The sequence below is a fragment of the Suricata suricatta genome, chromosome 10, assembly GCF_006229205.1.
Source record: "Suricata suricatta isolate VVHF042 chromosome 10, meerkat_22Aug2017_6uvM2_HiC, whole genome shotgun sequence".
Taxonomy (NCBI): domain Eukaryota; kingdom Metazoa; phylum Chordata; class Mammalia; order Carnivora; family Herpestidae; genus Suricata; species Suricata suricatta.
The window spans coordinates 59667182-59686279 of record NC_043709.1 but is presented as its reverse complement, the minus strand read 5'-3'; the positions used below and the strand labels follow the sequence as shown (position 1 = coordinate 59686279).

The 19098-nt window shown below is 40.2% G+C and overlaps 1 protein-coding gene across 3 annotated transcripts in view; it reads left to right on the top strand.

Moving 5' to 3' along the window:
* The first annotated feature begins 1043 nt into the window (after positions 1-1043).
* NCKAP1L (NCK associated protein 1 like) overlaps positions 1044-19098 on the top strand; it is a 38619-nt gene continuing 20564 nt past the window's right edge. The window contains exons 1-17 of one of the 3 annotated variants that reach the window (XM_029953949.1): positions 1044-1211; positions 2279-2389; positions 3095-3187; positions 8447-8503; positions 8994-9136; positions 10087-10177; positions 10271-10408; positions 11225-11273; positions 11372-11528; positions 15202-15258; positions 15526-15622; positions 16398-16507; positions 16678-16810; positions 17213-17294; positions 17413-17471; positions 17891-17982; positions 18903-19035. In XM_029953949.1, the coding sequence (XP_029809809.1) occupies positions 1110-1211; positions 2279-2389; positions 3095-3187; positions 8447-8503; positions 8994-9136; positions 10087-10177; positions 10271-10408; positions 11225-11273; positions 11372-11528; positions 15202-15258; positions 15526-15622; positions 16398-16507; positions 16678-16810; positions 17213-17294; positions 17413-17471; positions 17891-17982; positions 18903-19035 (1704 nt within the window). In that variant the 5' untranslated portion in view covers positions 1044-1109. Of the gene's footprint in view, positions 1212-2278; positions 2390-3094; positions 3188-8446; positions 8504-8993; positions 9137-10086; positions 10178-10270; positions 10409-11224; positions 11274-11371; positions 11529-15201; positions 15259-15525; positions 15623-16397; positions 16508-16677; positions 16811-17212; positions 17295-17412; positions 17472-17686; positions 17833-17890; positions 17983-18902; positions 19036-19098 lie in introns of all 3 variants that reach the window. The other 2 variants (XM_029953948.1, XM_029953950.1) reach the window with 2 other exon arrangements.

Genomic DNA, 19098 nt, shown 5'->3' with positions numbered 1-19098 from the left:
AATAAATAAATAAACTTAAAAATAAATAAATAAAAGAACTCTTGTGCTAGAGCAGTGGTCCTCACACTTGAGAGTGTATTGAAATTCCCTGGAAGGCTTACTGAAACATAGAGTGCTGGACCCTATCCCAGAGTTCTGGGTTCAGGAGGTCTGGGGTGGGTCCTGAGTATTTGCATGTCTGACAAGTTTCTAGGCGATATTGACATGACTACATTTTGAGAACTACTGTATTAGAGTATTGTGAAAGATATGAAGAAGTATTAGACACAATTCCTGTCATTAAGGGGCTTATGATATCGGGGGAGATAAGTCATATACTTAAAAATACAGTGGGGGCGCCTGGGTGGCTCAGTCGGTTAAGCCTCCGACTTCAGCTCAGGTCTTGATCTCACATTCGTGGGTTCGAGCCCCGCATCGGGCTCTGTGCTGATGGCTAGCTCAGAGCCTGGACCCTGCTTCCGATTCTGTGCCTCCCTCTCTCTTTGCTCTTCCCTGCTCATGCTCTGAATCTCTCTGTCTCAAAAATAAATAAAACATTAAAAAAAATTTAAAGAAATATAGTGAAGAATATAGTGAAAAATATAGTGAAGAATATGGTGGAGGATTTGGGATTTAATCTGGGCCCTAAAAGATGGATAGGCCTAAGGTTCAGCTGAGAATAACATAGGTGTTCTCGATGGGGATATATAAAAGAGAAAACGCATGAAGGTCTATGGAAGTGGGGTAGTTGAAACTTGTTTGGTGTAGAGCTTCTTATAGGACTTTAGTGAAGGGGTAAGGCCGAAAAGGTTGGTGCCAGACTGTGAGGAGCCTTGAAAGCCTGTCCCTCTCCACTGCCTCTGCCAACTTCACAGTCTTACCAAAAATGCTGCACAGCTAGAAAGAGGAAGTGTCTCCTGCTGAGTGTGCAAGAGGAAGCACAAGTAGATTCTGAAGGCCTGTGAGCTGTAATGACTGCTTTCTCCCATGAGCCAATTGTAGAGGCTACAGGAAGACCGGTGCACCAACCAGGCTGGGTCCCTCCGCCCAGGGGGTGTCACCACATAAGCTGAAAGTGTTTGGGGAGATTCGGCACTGCTGTCCGACACTCCTCTCTTTCGGTGGCCATCATGTCTTTGACCTCCGCCTACCAGCATAAATTAGCTGAGAAGCTCACGATCCTGAATGATCGAGGTCAGGGGGTTCTCATCCGCATGTATAACATCAAGAAGGTAAGCAGGAGCCGCCGGGCCAGTACTACTTATTCCAGCAATAGTAGGTCAGGGGACCCTGCAGATGGCAGTTCCAGGGGTTAGACTTCTCTTCCTTTCCACTGTCCTTCAGTCACTTGGATTACATAGGCCAGCCAGTGCAGGAAGGGAGAATGGGAGGCTCTTTTTGAGGGTTTCCCCCTTCTAGATATGATTCTCGCCCCAGTAAGAGTATCTGCTTTCTGCTGGGTATATGTGGGTAGGAGATAATTCTGTTCTGTGTCACTCGAATAAGGTGTGGGATCTAGAATTCTGGGTCTCATTGTTTATTGCTGAACCCCCCTACTCTGAAGATCTCCAAGTTGGGTCTCTGGCAAAAACTTTTCCATGGAAGTGCTTCCCTAAATGGAAAAAAATAGATATGATAATTCAATAAAATATGGGTAGGTGCCTTCTGAGGTACTTAGAGTCTGAGTGTTCATGCTCCGGTTATGTGTGTGTGCTTAGGATAGGATGTGTTGAGTTGAGAGTGGCTGGTGAGGGGAGTCAGGCTAGGCAGGGCTCTGGGTAGGGGGTGAGGAGCTGGGCCTAAGGAAGTAAAGATATAAAGACATGGGGAGGAGTGGGGAGTTTCTGGAAGAGAAAATAGGGAGAGGGAACTTTGGTGCATTTTGTAATAAAACAAATCACTAGGAGCATGGTTTGTGTGACCCTGTGACTCCTACAAATGCCCTCTGGGTGAGATACTTAGATATGGACATAATTGTGACACACTTGCTTATGAAGTCTAATTCAGGAGCGGCTGCTTTTCTCACTCCTTCCGGCTTCTGCTGAGGGGTGGGGAGAGAGCTTCCTCTTTGCAGTGGGGCTTCAGCAGACGCTGCTGAATTCTTGGTGAGACAAGATACCCAGGTTGTTTGGCTGGCTTCATGACCTTGAGCTTGTTCCTCACCTACTGTTAGGCTTTCATAATGAATTCTCAGATTCCCTTTCTATGAAAGAGACTGTGTGAAAATGAATGCCGCAGGAGGGGTACGTTTGAAGGGGCAGGAGAAAGGGTTGACCTATAGTATGCTTTATCGGTGCAGACTTGTTCAGACCCCAAATCCAAGCCACCTTTCTTACTGGAAAAGTCCATGGAATCTTCTCTCAAGTACATCAACAAGAAATTTCCCAACATAGATGTCCGAAACAGCACGGTGAGAACATGATCCCCCTCTTCTCTTTTCTCTGAAATAACTCTATGCTTGGCGGGCTTAACCTCTTCTCTTTTGACTGCCTTTCTTTGAACTTGGTCTGGGTGGAGTAGCCTTCTAGTTTTCCAGGGCTCAACCACAGGGCTTCAGGTTCTTGTAATCTTGAGAGTTCTGAGATAAGATGGGATTCTCCCAGGGTAAGCTAGAGCAAAGCATTGCCCCTTTCTCTGTTGCAAGATTCATGCAAACACTTTGTTCTTGATCAACCCAGCAGGGTACATTTACTTTATTATTGTTCCTGTTTCCCCGTTTCCTTGCTAATTATCTTAGAATCATATATCTTGTGGAATATTCCTTACTCTTCTCCATTCAATATTAGCCCTAGATTTCTTACCATTGTACGTATAGCATCTTCTCATTCTGCTTCTTTTGACATTAATATAAATAGTAGGCCTCTTCAACTGAGAGGGACCTTGAACTTTCCTCTCATTTAGCACTCTGTATCTAGTCAGGATCACGTGCATCATCTCATCTAGAGACTCTCCTCCCTTTAAGACCTTCAGAGCATTGGAGATCTTCCAACTTTGCCTGTCAGTGTATTTCAAGCCTCTTCAAGTATGTTTCAGTAATGACTCCTATTCTTCTAGGGTTACTTTGATCAATTGTCTTATTTTGTGTTTAAAAATGTTTGCTTTGTGTTTCTCTCAGCAACATTTAGGACCGGTACATCGAGAAAAATCTGAGATAATTAGATTCCTCATTAATTACTACCAGTCATTTGTGGATGTCATGGAATTTCGGGTGAGCTCTTTCTAGACCATAACCCTAGTATAGGCATTATCCTTCTGAGGCTATTCCTTTTTTAGTAGATTTTCATTTATGTTTCTTAAACCTGTTTCTTGAAAAAAAACAAGGGATATATACTGATGTGGAAGGATATCTAAGTCATATTGTTAAACAAAAACAAGTTGCAGAATAGTATATGATATAATTGTATTTCATTTATGGGGCACCTAGGTGGCTCTGTTGATTAAATGTCTGATTCAGCTCAGGTCATAATATCATGGTTTGTGAGTTCAGGCCCCACTCGGGCTCTGTGCTGACAGCTCAGAGCCTGGAGCCTGCTTTGGATTCTGTGTGTTCCTCTCTCTGCCCTCCCTCACTTGTGCTCTCTCTCTCAAAAATAAATAAACATTAAAAAATAAAAAGAATAGGGGTGCCTGGGTGGCTCAGCCGGTTAAACATCTGGCTTCCGCTCAGGTCATGATCTCACGGTTTGTGGGTTCGAGCCCCATGTCAGGCTCTGTGCTGACAGCTAGCTCAGAGCCTGGAGCCTGCTTCAGATTCTGTGTCTCCCTCTCTCTCTGACCCTCCCCTGCTCACACTGTCTCTCTCTGTCTCTCAAAAATAAATAAAAGACATAAAAAAACTTAAAAAAATAAAAAAGGATATGTAGGCTTGTATATACATAGTATTAGTATACACTTGGGCAGATTTGGAACATTATACATTTAACTGTTAGGAATAACTACCTTTGGGAGTGATTAGCTTTAATTTATTAAACTATAAATATAACTATATAGTTTATACATAAAAATTTATATATAAATTATAATTAATTTATTCAACTACATATTTTTAAGTATTATTATTCAAGTATTTTAAGTATGATTCCCCAATATTTTATTACAAACCTGAAAAATTTCAAGGATATTACAATGAATATGATTCTATTCTTCTCTTAGATTTCCTAATTGTTTTACCATGTTTGTTTATCTTTTATTTTTTTCCTGAACCATTTGAGTATGTTGCAGATATCATGACATTTCCCTTCCTTAAATACTTAAGCATACATCTAAGAACAAGACTAATTTCTTACATAACTCTAATACAATGATCACACTCGGGAAATATCACATTGCTATAATATTATTAGTTTTAGTGTATAGTCCATGTTCACATTCTACTAGTCGTCTCATGGATAATACATTGGATTTAGCTGTCATGTCTCTATAGCCTTTAGAATAGTTCCCAAACTTTTATTTTATTTTTTTGTCTTTCATGACACTGACTCTTTGGAGTCCAAACTACCTATTTTTCAGAGTATCTGTCAATTTGGATTTGTCTGATTTGTTAACTGTCTGATTGTAGTTTTGGTAGCAATACTACATAGATGATATTTTATTTGTGTTTTAAATAATGATCAGGTACTATTTTTGTAAGTGTAAACAAACTGTAAAAATTATTTGGTATGATGTTTTTGAAGGGCAAATTGATGTGTTTCAAAAGTCTTAAAAACACATGCTTTAAAAAAAGTTTGTATATTTATTTTAAGAGAGTGAGAGCGAGAGAGTGAGTGAGTGAGTTGGGGGAGGCGTAGAGAGAGGTAGAGAGAATCCCAAGCAGGCCCTGCTTTGTCGTGGCAGAACCTGACACGCTGCTCAAACTCAAACTCACCAACCGTGAGATCTTGACCTGAGTGGAGATGGAGTCTGATGCTTAAGGGACTGAGCCCCCAGGCTTCCTTAAAACACACACTTTTTAATACAGTACTTTTACTTCTAGAGGTTTTTCTTAAAGAAACAGAAGTGCAGAGAGATGTAAAAGTATGTACTCTGTTAAAAGAAATAATGTACTCTGTTGCATCATATAAGATAGTGACAAGTTGATAATTGATGTAAACAATATATAGAGGTTTGGTTAAAAGTTCATAGTATATGTCTATACATGAATAGTAGACAGCTGTGAAAGATGATAATATTTATGATAATTGGCATGGAAAAATGTTCTTCATATATTCTTTAATGTCAAAGCAAATTACAATACAGTAAGACATAAGATGTCCCTAATATGTATATTTACATGTATAAGCATGCATATAAAGAAAATGTGAACTTCTGATTGCTGGGATTCTGAGTGGTTTTAAAAATGAATTAAAATTATGCTTGTTTGTATTTTCTAATTTTTCAGCAATGAGCATGTATTATTTATGTATTCAAGAAAGAATACAAATTTTAGCCATCTGAGCAATCCAAATTTGTGATGGTACTAGTATTTCTTCAGATGAAAACAGGAGTATGGAACCCTGTTTTGGGTGTCCTGAATCTCCCTGAGGGGCTAATCCAGGCCAGTAATCACACAATGAAGGAAGTAGTGAGGACAAGGAAAACTGTAAAGTCTGGGGGAGGGGCAGATCAGAAGTTGTTACTCTTGGAATTGAGGGGAGTGGTTAGGCAGAAGGTAGGCAGGCACCGGTGGAGGTGGTGGAATGAATGCTGGATGCATATAAACTCGGACACCTTCAGGTCCAAAGGGGATTTTAGCTTTACTGGTAAAGTTCTGAGCCCAGAGTGTATGGTATGGCTCATTTAGGGGAGGAGGAATAATAGAGAAACTGAGGTATTGTGCATTCTAAAGTAGGTAGGCTCTGAATCAGACAGACCTGTTTTCAAATCTTGGCTTTACCACTTATGAGATGTATAAATTTAGACAAGAAACTCTGAATTCCAGTTTATCTATAAAATGGGGAAATAAGATTTACTATGTGGGTTATTTCTGAGAATTAAATGAGATGATGCACGGAAAACATCTAGCTCAGTATTTAGCATATAGTAAGGTTATAGGCCAACAAACCTTAATTCCATTCTCTTCTGATTCTTTAGAATTTAAGACTTGTGTCATGACATTGTATGAGCGGCTGATAGCAAATCTCAGCAATAACCTGTGGGATTTGGGTTTCAGGAAGGAGTTGTAGAAAGGCCCTCCTAGCAAATGAGGCAACATAGGGGTAGACAGAGATTTACAAGTCATGTAGTATAGAGGGAAAATCATGGGCTCTGTGTTCTAATTCTGGTACTATCCCTTATTAGTTTGTGATCATGGGCAAGTATCTTAACTGCTCTTAGCCTTGGTTTCCCCATGTGTTAATTTATTTTTAAATTTTATTTATTTATTTTTAATTTATTTGAGAGAGAGAAAGGGGAGAAGGGAGAGAGAAAGAATGAGCATGAGTAGGGGAGAGAGGCAGAGGGAAAGAGAGAGAATGTAAGGCAGGCTCTGTGCTCTGCACTGAGCCAGACATGGGGCTTGATTCCACGGCCCTGGGATCATGGCCTGAGCTGAAATCAAGAGTTGGATGCTCAACCGACTGAACCACCCAGGCACCCCAATCCCCTATGTATTAATTTAGATTAGGTCTTTTGGGGAAGAGAATGTGGAAACATTTTTCCTGTTTTAATAAGTTTGACAAATATATGCATCTATGGAACAACCACCACAATGAAAGTATAGAAAATTTCCATAATTCCAAATGTTTTCTGAGCCTTTTTCCCCCAGTCAGTACCTACCTCCTCAACTCCTGACCCCAGGAAACCACTGAGCTACTTTCTAGATTAGATTTTTCTTTTCTTCTCTTTTCCAAAGGTTCATATAATTAGAATTTATACAGCACGCATTTTTTTGTGTGTGTGTCTGGCTTCTTTCACTCAATATAATGTTTTTGAGATTTATCTCTGCTGTTTCATGTAAGTGGGATTCATTTCCTATTTTTGTGGAGTACTGATCCATTGTATGGATACAGTTTATCCATTTACCTGTTGATGGACATTTGGGTTATGTCCATTATGCATATTTTTGGCCATTATGCTCAAGATGTTATAAACACTGAGTACAAATCATTGTGAGACATATTTTTCATTTCACTTGGGAGAATGATTTAGAAATTTAATTGCTAAATCAAATGGTATGTGTATGTTTAATTTTATAAGAAACTGCCAAACTTTTTTCCAAAGTCATTGTTGCATTTTCTCCTCCCCTCAGTAATATATTAGTGTTCCCGTTGCTCCACATTCTCATCAGCACTTACTATTATCGGACTTAAGTTTTAGCCTTTTCATGGGTATTCAGTGTTGTTTTAATTTGCATTTCTCTGGTGACTAATATTGTTGAATCTTTTTACATTTACTTATTGGCCATTTGTATATTTGTTATTATAAAGTATCTGCTCAAGTCCTTGGCAACATATTTTTAAGATAAAATATATATACTCTTTGATCTAGCAGTTCCACCTTGTAGAAATGAAAATACTACTGTGTTAGGAATAGGGAACAAAGGATAGGCCAGGTATTGGGAACAAAGAAAAGGTCCATTGGTGGGAAAAAGGTTGAATGAATTGACATACCATGGGGTATTATGTTTAAAAAGAAGTACATTAGTGTTCTACCAGATGACTTGGAGAACTTTCAGCAAGTAAGGTTGGATGAGAAAAGCAAAATGGCAAGAAGAGTACAATATTATCTCAATTTTATAACACAAATTATGATGGAAAAAACCCATCTCTTTAGCTCTTTCCTTTTCCCTCCTCTCTATCTGAATAAGATTATATAAATAGGGAGAAAATTAAGAAAGGCCATACTGGGTTCTTAAACCTTAAACTGGTTTATTTGGGATTTGGGGTAGGATGGAGGGTGGATGCTGATGTGGGGGGAGGGAAGTGTCCACAATAAAACTGCATATTTATTTAGGTAAAATTATGTATGAAAAGAAAAAGAATCCCTATTACACTGGAATGAGGGTTAAATGAAGTATATGCAAATTACCTAGTAAGTACTTAGCACATAGTAAGTAGTCAGTAAATAGAAACATAGAAGGTTGGGTCTCCTAAAAACAGGAGGTGGAATCCAAGAAAAACTTTTGGGATTCATCAGTAAAAATAGGCCTAATTTCTGGTATCTTAGAAACAGCCTATCAGATGATCTGCATTTTGTAACCTTTTCGTGTGTGTGTGGGGGGGGGAGGGAGCACTGGGATAATAAAATCAGGGAGAGTATGTGTAATATAGTAGTGACTTGTGTCACGGAAACTTGAGCATTTGGTAGGGTAAGCTTAATAAGGGCCTACGGATGGCTTCCTGAGGAGGAGCTTCCTCTGTTCAGCTTCCCTTATGTTACTTGGTGGCTCTCTAGGACCCATAAGGGAGAGAACACTTCCCTTCAAATTCTGGTAGTACATGTTATCTTCTCTTTATTCTTTATTCATTCTCATTTCCAATTCCACCCCCAGGATCATGTATATGAACTTCTCAACACCATTGATGCCTGCCAGTGCCATTTTGATATTGTAAGCTTCTTTGTAATTCTCTTCTATCCTAGAGAAGGTCTTGATTGGGACAATGTGGGTAGGAAAGGGACTGGAGAAATGGCTATTCCTTCAGGCTTATAATATATTATAATATATTTAATATAATATACTATATTATTCATTCCATGACTGTAATTCTTTTGTACAAAGTGCTGATGTTAAAGTATATTTACATGTGAAGCAGATCACCAGTATGATTTATTTAATATAAAAATTATACAAAAATGTTCTTATTCCATCTCTTCTAACCTCCAGATGTTACCATATTTCCTGGCCTTTTTGTATCTTGAGCTCGCTTTTAACCTGACTGTTGTTCTAATTTTCTCCTTCTGAATTTTCCATCCTATCAGTTCCTCCTTCTAAATAGACCCATTCAGAGTCTATTTGGTACTGTCTGGAATGGAATGGTTGGTGAGATATGGATTAATTGGCCTTGTTGTTCTTGGGTTCCTATGTGCTTTCCTTGCAGAATCTCAACTTTGACTTTACTCGGAGTTACCTGGACTTGATTGTGACTTACACCTCAGTTATTTTACTTCTGTCACGGATTGAAGACCGACGGGTACTTATTGGCACCTACAACTGTGCCCATGAGATGCTGCATGGGCACAGGTGAGTTAAAAGGATTGAGGAGATGAAGAATCTCACATATGGTGGTCTGAGGTACAAGGTAGACACAAAGGAAACAGAAGCCATGTTTTCTCATTTGAGAACTTACAATCTACATGATGACCCAGGCAAAACACCACCACCACCACCACCAACAACAACACTTACAATGGCATATATAAACAAGTGCACAGCTATCTTACATATAGTTAACTCTTGAGTATCTGCTAGTGGATTATCCAATTTCCATTGTTTCGGATCATTTTTTAACCCTGGGCTGGCTTCCACGGTGCTTTTCAGGTTATTGCAAAAGAAAAATACTGTTTTCTTTTTTTAGTATTGGAAGGAATAATATTAGCAAGGTAAAGCCATTAGAGGTGAATAATGTATGATAATACATTTGAAGCCAAATATAAATGGATTTTGGATTATCTGAAATTCTGTGCCCCTCCATTAGTGTAAATAAAAGTATTTAAGGGCTGAAAAATGAAGACTAGAGGGATCAGAGTAGGCTGTGACACATTGTTCTATGTATGATATGTATTCTCATGTGTCTACATGAATACCTAGGAACATGCCTTACCCATTAGCTTTGAATTTATATGTATCTTTTTGGGTTGTATACAAATTTGGACCTAGGCATATTCCTTGAATTACAACCAATCCATGTGAATTTATACGGTACTTATCATGTGTTCAGTACTATTTTGGGTGCTTACATGGAGAAACTTTCATGGACCTACCCCAAATTACATATTTCTATCTAATAGCTTAATACACTTGGGGTAGAATGGGTTATCTATATATATAATTCACAGTTTAGTATATATATATCTTTGGAGGTGGATGGGAATGCCAGCCTATGTGTGCATCTTTATCCCATCTGCAAATGTGAGAGTTTACATCATGGTTCAGGGAGACCTGTAACTCTTCTTTCCTATGCTTTCTTCCAGTGACCCCAGTTTTGCCCGTCTGGGCCAGATGGTCTTGGAGTATGATCACCCTCTGAAGAAGTTGACAGAGGAGTTCGGGCCTCACACGAAGGCAAGTTCCCTGAAAGAGTGGAGAATTTCTCTGGCGGAAGTATATTGCCCTGGTCGTCATTGACATTAAGGATTCATTTGTTTCTCCCCACAGGCTGTGAGTGAAGCTCTGCTCTCCTTGCACTTCCTCTTTGTGCGGAGGACCCAGGGGGCTGAGCAGTGGCGCAGTGCCCAGCTTCTGAGTCTCATCAGTAGCCCCCCAGCCATGATTAACCCTGCTAATTCAGACACAGTATGTTCCCTTTTTCTCTTGTAGTGATGGCATTCTCATTACCAAGGCCATCTCTGTAGAGGGTGCTTCTTTCAACAAATATCATCCTTAAGAGTGCTTTAGCCCTTTTCTAGGATATGCATCTAAGTTGATTACCTCATATAGCTAAAAAATCATGGTTGGGTTGGAGCTTTTGTTTGGACCAGGATTAGCATGTGGTTGCCCATAGAAAGAATTTAATGAATAATCATAGAATGAATGGATAGATGAAAGTGAGTCATTAAACACCTATTCAGCCCAGCAGGAAATTAAACATAGGCATCAGTTAATGAAGAAATATTTTTATTCAATTACTATGGGCCCAACATCCGTGCTTAAAGAACTTAAACTCTTGGAGGGAACATATGCTATGTAGTCATAAAAATATAAGAGATGGTACAAGGTAAATGAGAAAAGCCAAACGAGCGATTTGTACTTGAAGTGGCAAAAGAATCCAAAGAAGGGAGAGATCATGAGAACATTTTGAGTATTGCTTTTCTGAGCTGTTGATGAGAAATTATATTAAACCCTTCGTTTGTCCTGATTTCCAGCCCAAGCTCCTTTTCCTTTTCTCAAGTGTATTCATTTTTCCTCTTTCCACTTCCACTGCCTCACCTCCATGATTGGCAGGTTCCCCAGCTGCTGGCTTATCAAACTGCCCTGATCCAGTCTGGTAAAATAAAAGTTGGTTTTGATACTTAAATTCCAGTGACTGCCCTGGTCTGTCTGACTGCCTTAGTCTTTCGGGGAAGACCAGGTTGACTAACCGCTCGACCATCTTTGCCTTTCTTCTCCCAGATGGCCTGTGAGTACCTATCTGTGGAAGTGATGGAGCGCTGGATTATCAGTAAGTTTTACGGGATTAGGTGGGAGTAGATGTCACAGCATGTTACATGGATAGAAAATTCTAAAATTCTTCCTCTGTGCTATTTTATCCACCTGCAGTTGGGTTTCTTCTTTGTAACGGGTGCCTCAACTCCAATGCCCAGTGCCAGAAACTGTGGAAGCTGTGTCTGCAGGGCTCCCTGTACATCACCCTCATCCGGGAGGATGTGCTCCAGGTGCACAAGGTCACCGAGGACTTATTTAGCAGTTGGAAAGGGTGAGACATGAGAGCCAACTAATCTTATTTTGAGATTTTTAGGGGTGTTGGGAAGAGGGAAGACAGAAGTTAAGGGAAGAAAACATTCTCAGGAGGAAGGATTGGTTACTTACATTAGATGGCATTGAGAAGTCAAAGAAAATGAGGACTAAAAAATGTTCATTGGGTGTGGCTATAAAGTCGGGCTTAGTGGGCCCTTCCTGTGGGCAACTTCAGTTGAGTGGTGAGGTTGAAAGGTGGGTTGTGGTGGGATTAGAAGCAAATGGGAGTTAAGGAATTTAATAAGTAATTCTTTTAAGAAGTTGAAGGGAAGAGTAGAGAGAGAACTATAAGGAGAAGGAGGCGTTGGATTGAGGAAGGGGTCAAGTATCTTTATTTTTTTTTTTATCATTGCAAACTAATACCCAGAAATGTACAAAATAGGAAGTGGATGTTGACGACCATCTTATCTCCCAGAATAGTTTTGTGTACATCTTCCGGATGCTTCTGTGTCTGTCACATGTGAAGGTGGGCATGTATTTTCAGCCTTACATAAGCAATTTTTTTTAATGTTTTATTTATTTTTGATACAGAGAGAGACAGAGCATGAGAGGGGGAGGGGCAGAGAGAGAAGGAGACAGAACCGGAAGCAGGCTCCAGGCTCTGAGCTAGCTGTCAGCACAGAGCCTGATGCGGGGCTCGAACCCACGAATGTGAGATCTGACCTGAGCCGAAGTCGGAGGCTTAACCGTCTGAGCCACCCAGGCGCCCGATAAGCAATTTTTAAAGAGCAGTAGATTCCCCTCTACATTATGTTCTGCAGTTTGCTTTTTTCCCACTTATTATATTTTGAATATTTTTGCGTATAAGTCTATAGTGGCTTACCTTATTCCTTAAAAAATTTTTAATGTTTTTTAAATTTATTTTTGAGAGACAGAGAGAGACAGTGCGAGCAGGGGAGGGTCAGAGAGAGAGAGAGGGAGATACAGAATCTGAAGCAGGCTGTAGGCTCTGAGCTAGCTGTCAGCACAGAGCCTGACGCGGGGCTCGAACCCACGGACTGTGAGATCATGACCTGAGCCAAAGCTGGACGCTTAACCGGCTGAGCCACCCAGGCGCCCCCTTGTTCTTTTTAACAGTCGAATGGTATTCTATAATGTGATTGTAACATAAGTTATTTACCCAGTCCCCTGTGATGGACATTTGAACCATTTCCACTTTCCTTTCTTTGGTTTTTAATTGAAGCATAGTTGAGGGTGTTTCCTTTAAAAAAGTCATTAAAAACAATGCTACAATGGACATCCTTAGACATATAACTTTGTGAACATTTCTGTAAGGTAGATTCTCAGAAGTGGAATTGCTGGAGTAAAGGGTATGCATATATTAAATTTTAATAGCTCCTTCCAAATGACCCTCCAAACAGGTATATTATCTGCAGCCTATGAGAATACTTATTCCTCATACTCTCAACAACTGGGTATTACCATAAAAAGAATCATTGTAAGAGTTAAGAGAGAGTAAGTCTGAGATGAATAATTAGAAGTTACGGGAGTCAATTTGGGCCTCTGTCTATATCCATGTCCGTATACCTATAAAACTTTCCAATGATTATTGCTTTTAAGGAATGGAAGGCATGTTTGAAGAGTTTAGTTCCCCATCACTAAGAACAACAACTAAGATGTAAGGTTTATAGTTTAGGGAGTTTTTGGTATAAATGATAAGTTGATTTTCATATTACTTATACTTGTGTATAAGTATTAATATACATATTTTTATAGATGAGAGAATGGAGCTCAATCTTAAAGTCAGTCATTGGAAATAGGAAATAATTCCAGATTTTTTTGGACTCTTAATCGTGTTGCTTTCCATCATACTATATAGATGTGAAATAATTATCCATTAGAAATGCTGTGGAGTTGAATGTTGATTTAATTAAGATACTTTCCAACTCTAAATTTCTTTCATTCTGTGCCAAGTTCAGTAAGAAAGATATTCGGAGAAGGGAAAAGAAAGGTTATGAAATTTTACTAACACATTGGGAACAGTGATGCAGGACAAGAGAAGACAGATAGAAGGAACGTAGGGAGCACACAGAACCTAAGGTAATGTGGGATTTTTGAGCATGGATCACAAGTAGAAAAAGGAGATGGTCAGGAGAGTCAAATATTACAGATGAATGAAGAACAATGAAAAGGTCATTTGGTGATTCAGCCGTTAACATTGACTTTAGAGAGAGCAGTTTTAAAAAAAATTATTTTTTACTTATTTATATTTTTTAATTTTTTAAAATGTTTTATTTATTTTTGAGAGAGAGAGAGGGAGAGGGAGAGACAGTGTGAGCAGGGTAGGGTCAGAGAGAGAGGGAGACACAGAATTTGAAGACAGGCTCCAGGCTCTGAGCTAGATATCAGCACAGAATCTGATGCGGGGCTCGAATCCACAAACCGTGAGATCATGACCTGAGCCAAATCTGGATGCTCAACCGACTGAGCAACTCAGGCGCCCCAGTTTATTTTTTAAATTTATATCCAAGTTAGTTAGCATACAGTCCAACAATGATTTCAGGAGTAGATTCCTTAATGCCCTCACCCATTTAGCCCATGCCGCCTCCCACAACCCCTCCAGTAACCCTCTGTTTGTTCTCCATACTTAAGAATCTCTTATGTCTCTGACTAATTTTGCTTAGCATAATACCCTCCATTCTATTATTTCACATCTATATAGTATGATGGAAAGCAACACGATTAAGAGTCCAAAAAAATCTGGAATTATTTCCTATTTCCAATGACTGACTTTAAGATTGAGCTCCATTCTCTCATCTATAAGAGGGTACTCTCTCATCTCTTAAGAGTCTCTTATTCTCTGACTAATTTTGCTTAGCATAATACCCTCCAGTTCCATCCACGAAGTTACAAATGGCAAGATTTCATTCTTTTTGATTGCTTAGTAATACTCCATTGTACATACATACCATATCTTCTTTATCTAAGAGAGAACAGTTTTTTAAGGGTCAAAAGCCTTGTGGGATTCAGGGGTCATTGAAAGGTGAGGAAGTAAAGAGTTTAGGTGTCTCTTTGGAGGAGTTTGGTGGTGTGGGAGAACAGGAAGATTCAGTAGATTGTCAGGGTCAAGTGAAAGTCTTTCAGGATAAGGGAGGTTTTGAATTTATGTGTTGGGAGAAGAGAATAAATTGGTGGAGAGGGAGAGATTAAAGTGACAGATAATAGATAAAGAAAAGTTCTAAGAGGAGGTGGGCGGGAATGGGATCCAAAGTAGAGGTGAAGTAACTACTCTTACGGGAAAGCAGGGCCCTTGTCATACTTATGCACTGCCTCCTTAATCTCCCCCAAACCTGGAAGAGTGCTTTTGCCTAATGGTGTCATGGCAGGAGTACATGACAAAAAGTCCAGCCCCAGTTTTGTCATTACAACCCTTGGGCAAGTCATTCCTCTTTCCTAGATATTATTTTCTTCATCTGCAAAATAGTGAGGAGAACTGGATAATCTCTAAGCTCTATGAGTCTCTTACTGGTAGGCCAGGGTGAAAAGTTGGGTTTCAAAAAGTCTGAAGAGTGGGGGCTGCCCATGCTTCCTGTACTTAGGTTGTAGTTTGGAAGCTCCCAGGACTGGGAAGGTGAGACAAGGCCTCTGACTGGTAGTGTGGCCAACCCTGCTGTGCTTGTGTCAATTTTCAGGTATGGCAAGAGAGTGGCAGACATAAAGGAAAGCAAAGAACATGCAATTGCCAACAGGTAAAGGTGGGAAATGGCCCCTCCCAGAGGGGGTGGACTGGAATCTCTCCTGACCTTTGTTCTCACCTAAACCACCCCAAGTTTCTGTACAGCTTAAGTACTTCAACCCAAGAACTTGCTGCTGCCCCACAGATTCTTGAGTTTTCTTACCAAGTCTAACGGTAGCATTGAACATTCCTCCTATCTGACACCCTTTCCTAAATGCCTTAGGAGGATTTTTAAGTATGGGAGAGGAATTATTCTCTAGTTTCCACTTTCTTTCCTTAGCGGCCAATTTCACTGTCAACGGCGCCAATTTCTGCGGATAGCAGTGAAGGAGCTGGAGACTGTGCTAACGGATGAGCCAGGACTGCTGGGTCCCAAGGCAAGAGAAAGAAATGTTGGCATGGGGATGATGACCAATGATGAAAGACTCTGTGGAGGAGTGACTTGGCATTCATGAGTTTTTGCATTTCTGAGTCTTTTGTGACCTGTTTATATATGTATATGCTGATTCCCTTGAATCCTCCAGGAACACCCCAAAACTTTTCAGATCCCTTTATTGGGTACTATGAGGGTGTAGTATATCATGTTTTATAGCTATGTGTGTACTTGTCTTATCCTCTAGTTGAGTGTGATCTAACTGAAGATAGAGCTTGCTTTTTTCCCCCCAAACCACATAAATGCCTAGTAAATATTTCTAAGACTTAATAGAAATGAAATAGTATTGCCTGTGAGCTAACTTCAACATATGTAAATGTCTGATTCTGTTTCATATGGTTTTTATGGGTCTCTATGTTTGTTATTGGACACTATTGCTGGTGTGGCTACACAATTGTATCCATATGCATATTATCGTTATAATTCTCTGTGCTTTGAAATCCATTTTTAAAGTTGAAAAGTCTTGGTGTGCCTGGGTGGCTTAGTTGGTTGGGCATCCGACTTTGGCTCAGGTCGTGATCTCACAGTTGGTGAGTTAGAGCCCCACATCAGGCTCTGTGCTGACAGCTCAGAGGCTGGAGCCTGCTTCAGATGCTGTGTCTCCCTCTCTCTCTCTGCCCCTCCCCTGCTCGAACTCTGTCTCTGTTTCTCAAAAATAAATGAACATTAAACAAAATTTAAGGTTGAAAATTCTCATAATCCCTGTCCTCTCTCCTTAGGCCCTTTATGCTTTCATGGCTCTATCCTTCATTCGTGATGAGGTCACCTGGCTGGTTCGCCACACAGAAAACGTCACCAAGACAAAGACACCTGAGGACTATGCTGACTCGTTAGTACTTAGCATGGTTAAGAGTCTTGACCTTAGATGGTTTGGGAAATGGGACAGGGAGGCATCAAATGACCTCAGGAGGTCTCAGTTTCTGCTCTATTATCACTATATTCGTCTCAGTTGGTATTTCTAGTCTCCAAACCTCCCTTTTCTCTTCCTCGACTTTGCAGGAGCATTGCAGAACTTCTTTTCTTATTGGAGGAGATTAGGGCTCTGGTCCGAAGACACATCAAAGTGATACAGCAATACCACCTTCAGTACCTGGCCAGATTTGATGCTCTTGTGCTCAGTGACATCATTCAAGTAAGTTTAATTGACAATACTTCGGAAATGTCAGGGTGATCCCTGGTCATTTCCCACTGCGGGCCACCCTGGCTGAATCTCATACTCTGTAGATTGTCAAAAGCCCAATTTTCCTCTCTGGATTTGTTGAAAGAAAAAAAAGCACGACCAATAATCTCCAAAGTCCTTTTCCCCCCTCTTACATGAAGCTACTTAGAAATAGGAGAGAAAAACAAAGAGAAATTGGGTGTTAGCATGACAGAGAACCCAGGGGGTTCCCTCCATCTCTTGCTTAGGTCTTTCTCTCTGTTTGTGGCATGTATCAGTTTTTCTACCTTCATGCACTGACTGAGCCTTATGGTCCTCATTTCTATCCTGGTGGAGCCTCTACCCACTTGATGGCAACTCGAAGTTCTCTTTTAGAACCTGTCTGTGTGTCCTGAGGAGGAGTCCATTATAATGTCCTCATTCGTCAGTACTCTCTCCTCTCTGAATCTCAAACAAGGTAATTGGAGGGAAGTGGGAGTGGGATAAGATGACTTTAAAAAGGACCTACCATTCTGTAGTGTTGGATATAGGGTGCTGTTTTATTATTTTCTTTTAAACCTCTGTTTTCCTTATAGTTGATAGTGGAGAGAAATTTGAATTCTCTGGATTGAGGCTGGACTGGTTCCGTCTACAGGTAGGTCTGTTCCTCTTAATGGGCCCCCCTTCTCAAGATTCTTCTTCCCTGATGATCCCTTCTCTGTTTATTTCCTAATCTCTGCTGTAGAGAGTGATTCAACATTGAAAACTGCTGACTGACAGGACATACCCTAGCCAAACTGCAGCTACAAGGCGGGAGGTCCTTTTCATTTATCTTGTTTTTCTCCACCCTTTTCCTAATTCCAACCATAGGCATATACTAGTGTGGCTAAGGCACCCCTGCACCTGCACGAGAATCCCGACTTAGCCAAGGTGATGAATCTCATTGTCTTTCATTCCCGAATGCTGGACTCAGTAGAGAATATACTGGTGGAAACTTCTGACTTGTCTACTTTCTGGTATGTCCTAATTCAGAGCTCTTATCATTTGACCTGATCTCTTCCCTGGCCTCTGTAGAGAACAGAGTTCCTTCCAACAGAGGGGAAAATATTGAGAGTTCCTGAGAGGCAGGTGCTACAACTCACTCATTCCAGATTCTACAATTTGAGGTTGAGTCCCTTTTGTTTTGGCTTTCTTTTGGATACTTATCTGTGATAATTCACCAATATATATATTTTCCACATGTTATCTTTGGAACCTTCTTCAGCTTCTTTTTATATTTGGGACACTGATTTAAAAGAGACATGGGAAATGTGGGGTTTTAGTGGAGAGAGCTGAAAATAATTGAGAGAGCTGGAGAACAGGGCCGTTGAAGAATGAAAATTAATTCATCTTCCTTAGGTATCATTCAGCATTTATCAAATGATAAAAAAAAAAACCAATACAATATGTTGGCTCTGTTCTCTGCTTTCGGTATAGGTGCGGAGATACAACATCCATGTACATGTGAAAAGGACATCAATATAATTATTGCAAATGTAAGAAAGTGTAAAAAGAGTGCATGATATTGAAAGGATATAGGGTTGAGGAAAAATTAGTATCATGGAATTAACCTGAGAAAGTTTCTGGAGCCTGAGTGGTCGAATTTTGGGAGGGATGTAAATTAATATTACTGTAGGACTTCTAAATTAGGGGGAATAGCCCAAATCATGAGGCTCTGAGGGAAAAATAGCAAGTTTTGTACAAGGGAAGAGAAGAAAATTAGCACTAAACTGTCCTGGGATCCAGTATAACAGTCTAAAAGGGTTAAGTTTCTTGGTTTCCTGTCTACCTTAAGAGTATGGAGTTGCGGAGCACCTGGCTGCCTCAGTCTGTAGAGCATGTGACTCTCTTCAGTTCATTAGTTCAAGCCCCATGTTGAGCATAGAGCTTACTTAGAGAGAGAGAGAGAGAGAGAGAGAGAGAGAGGAAATGAAGGGGGACAGGTGAAGATCAATATATATTTGTTGAGACAATGAATATTCTCTCCAACTCAAAGGGATCAGCTAGCTCCTAAACTCTAGTTTTAAGTCTCTCCCTTTTCCTGCAGCTTCCATCTCCGAACCTTTGAGAAGATGTTTGCCATGACCCTGGAGGAACCTACCATGCTGCGTTATGCCATTGCTTTTCCTCTGATTTGTGCTCATTTTGTCCACTGCACTCATGAGATGTGCCCAGAGGAGGTGGGTACCCTGAACTCCAAGCCCTGTCCCCTCTTGAATCGCATCTCATCCGTATTCCCCAAA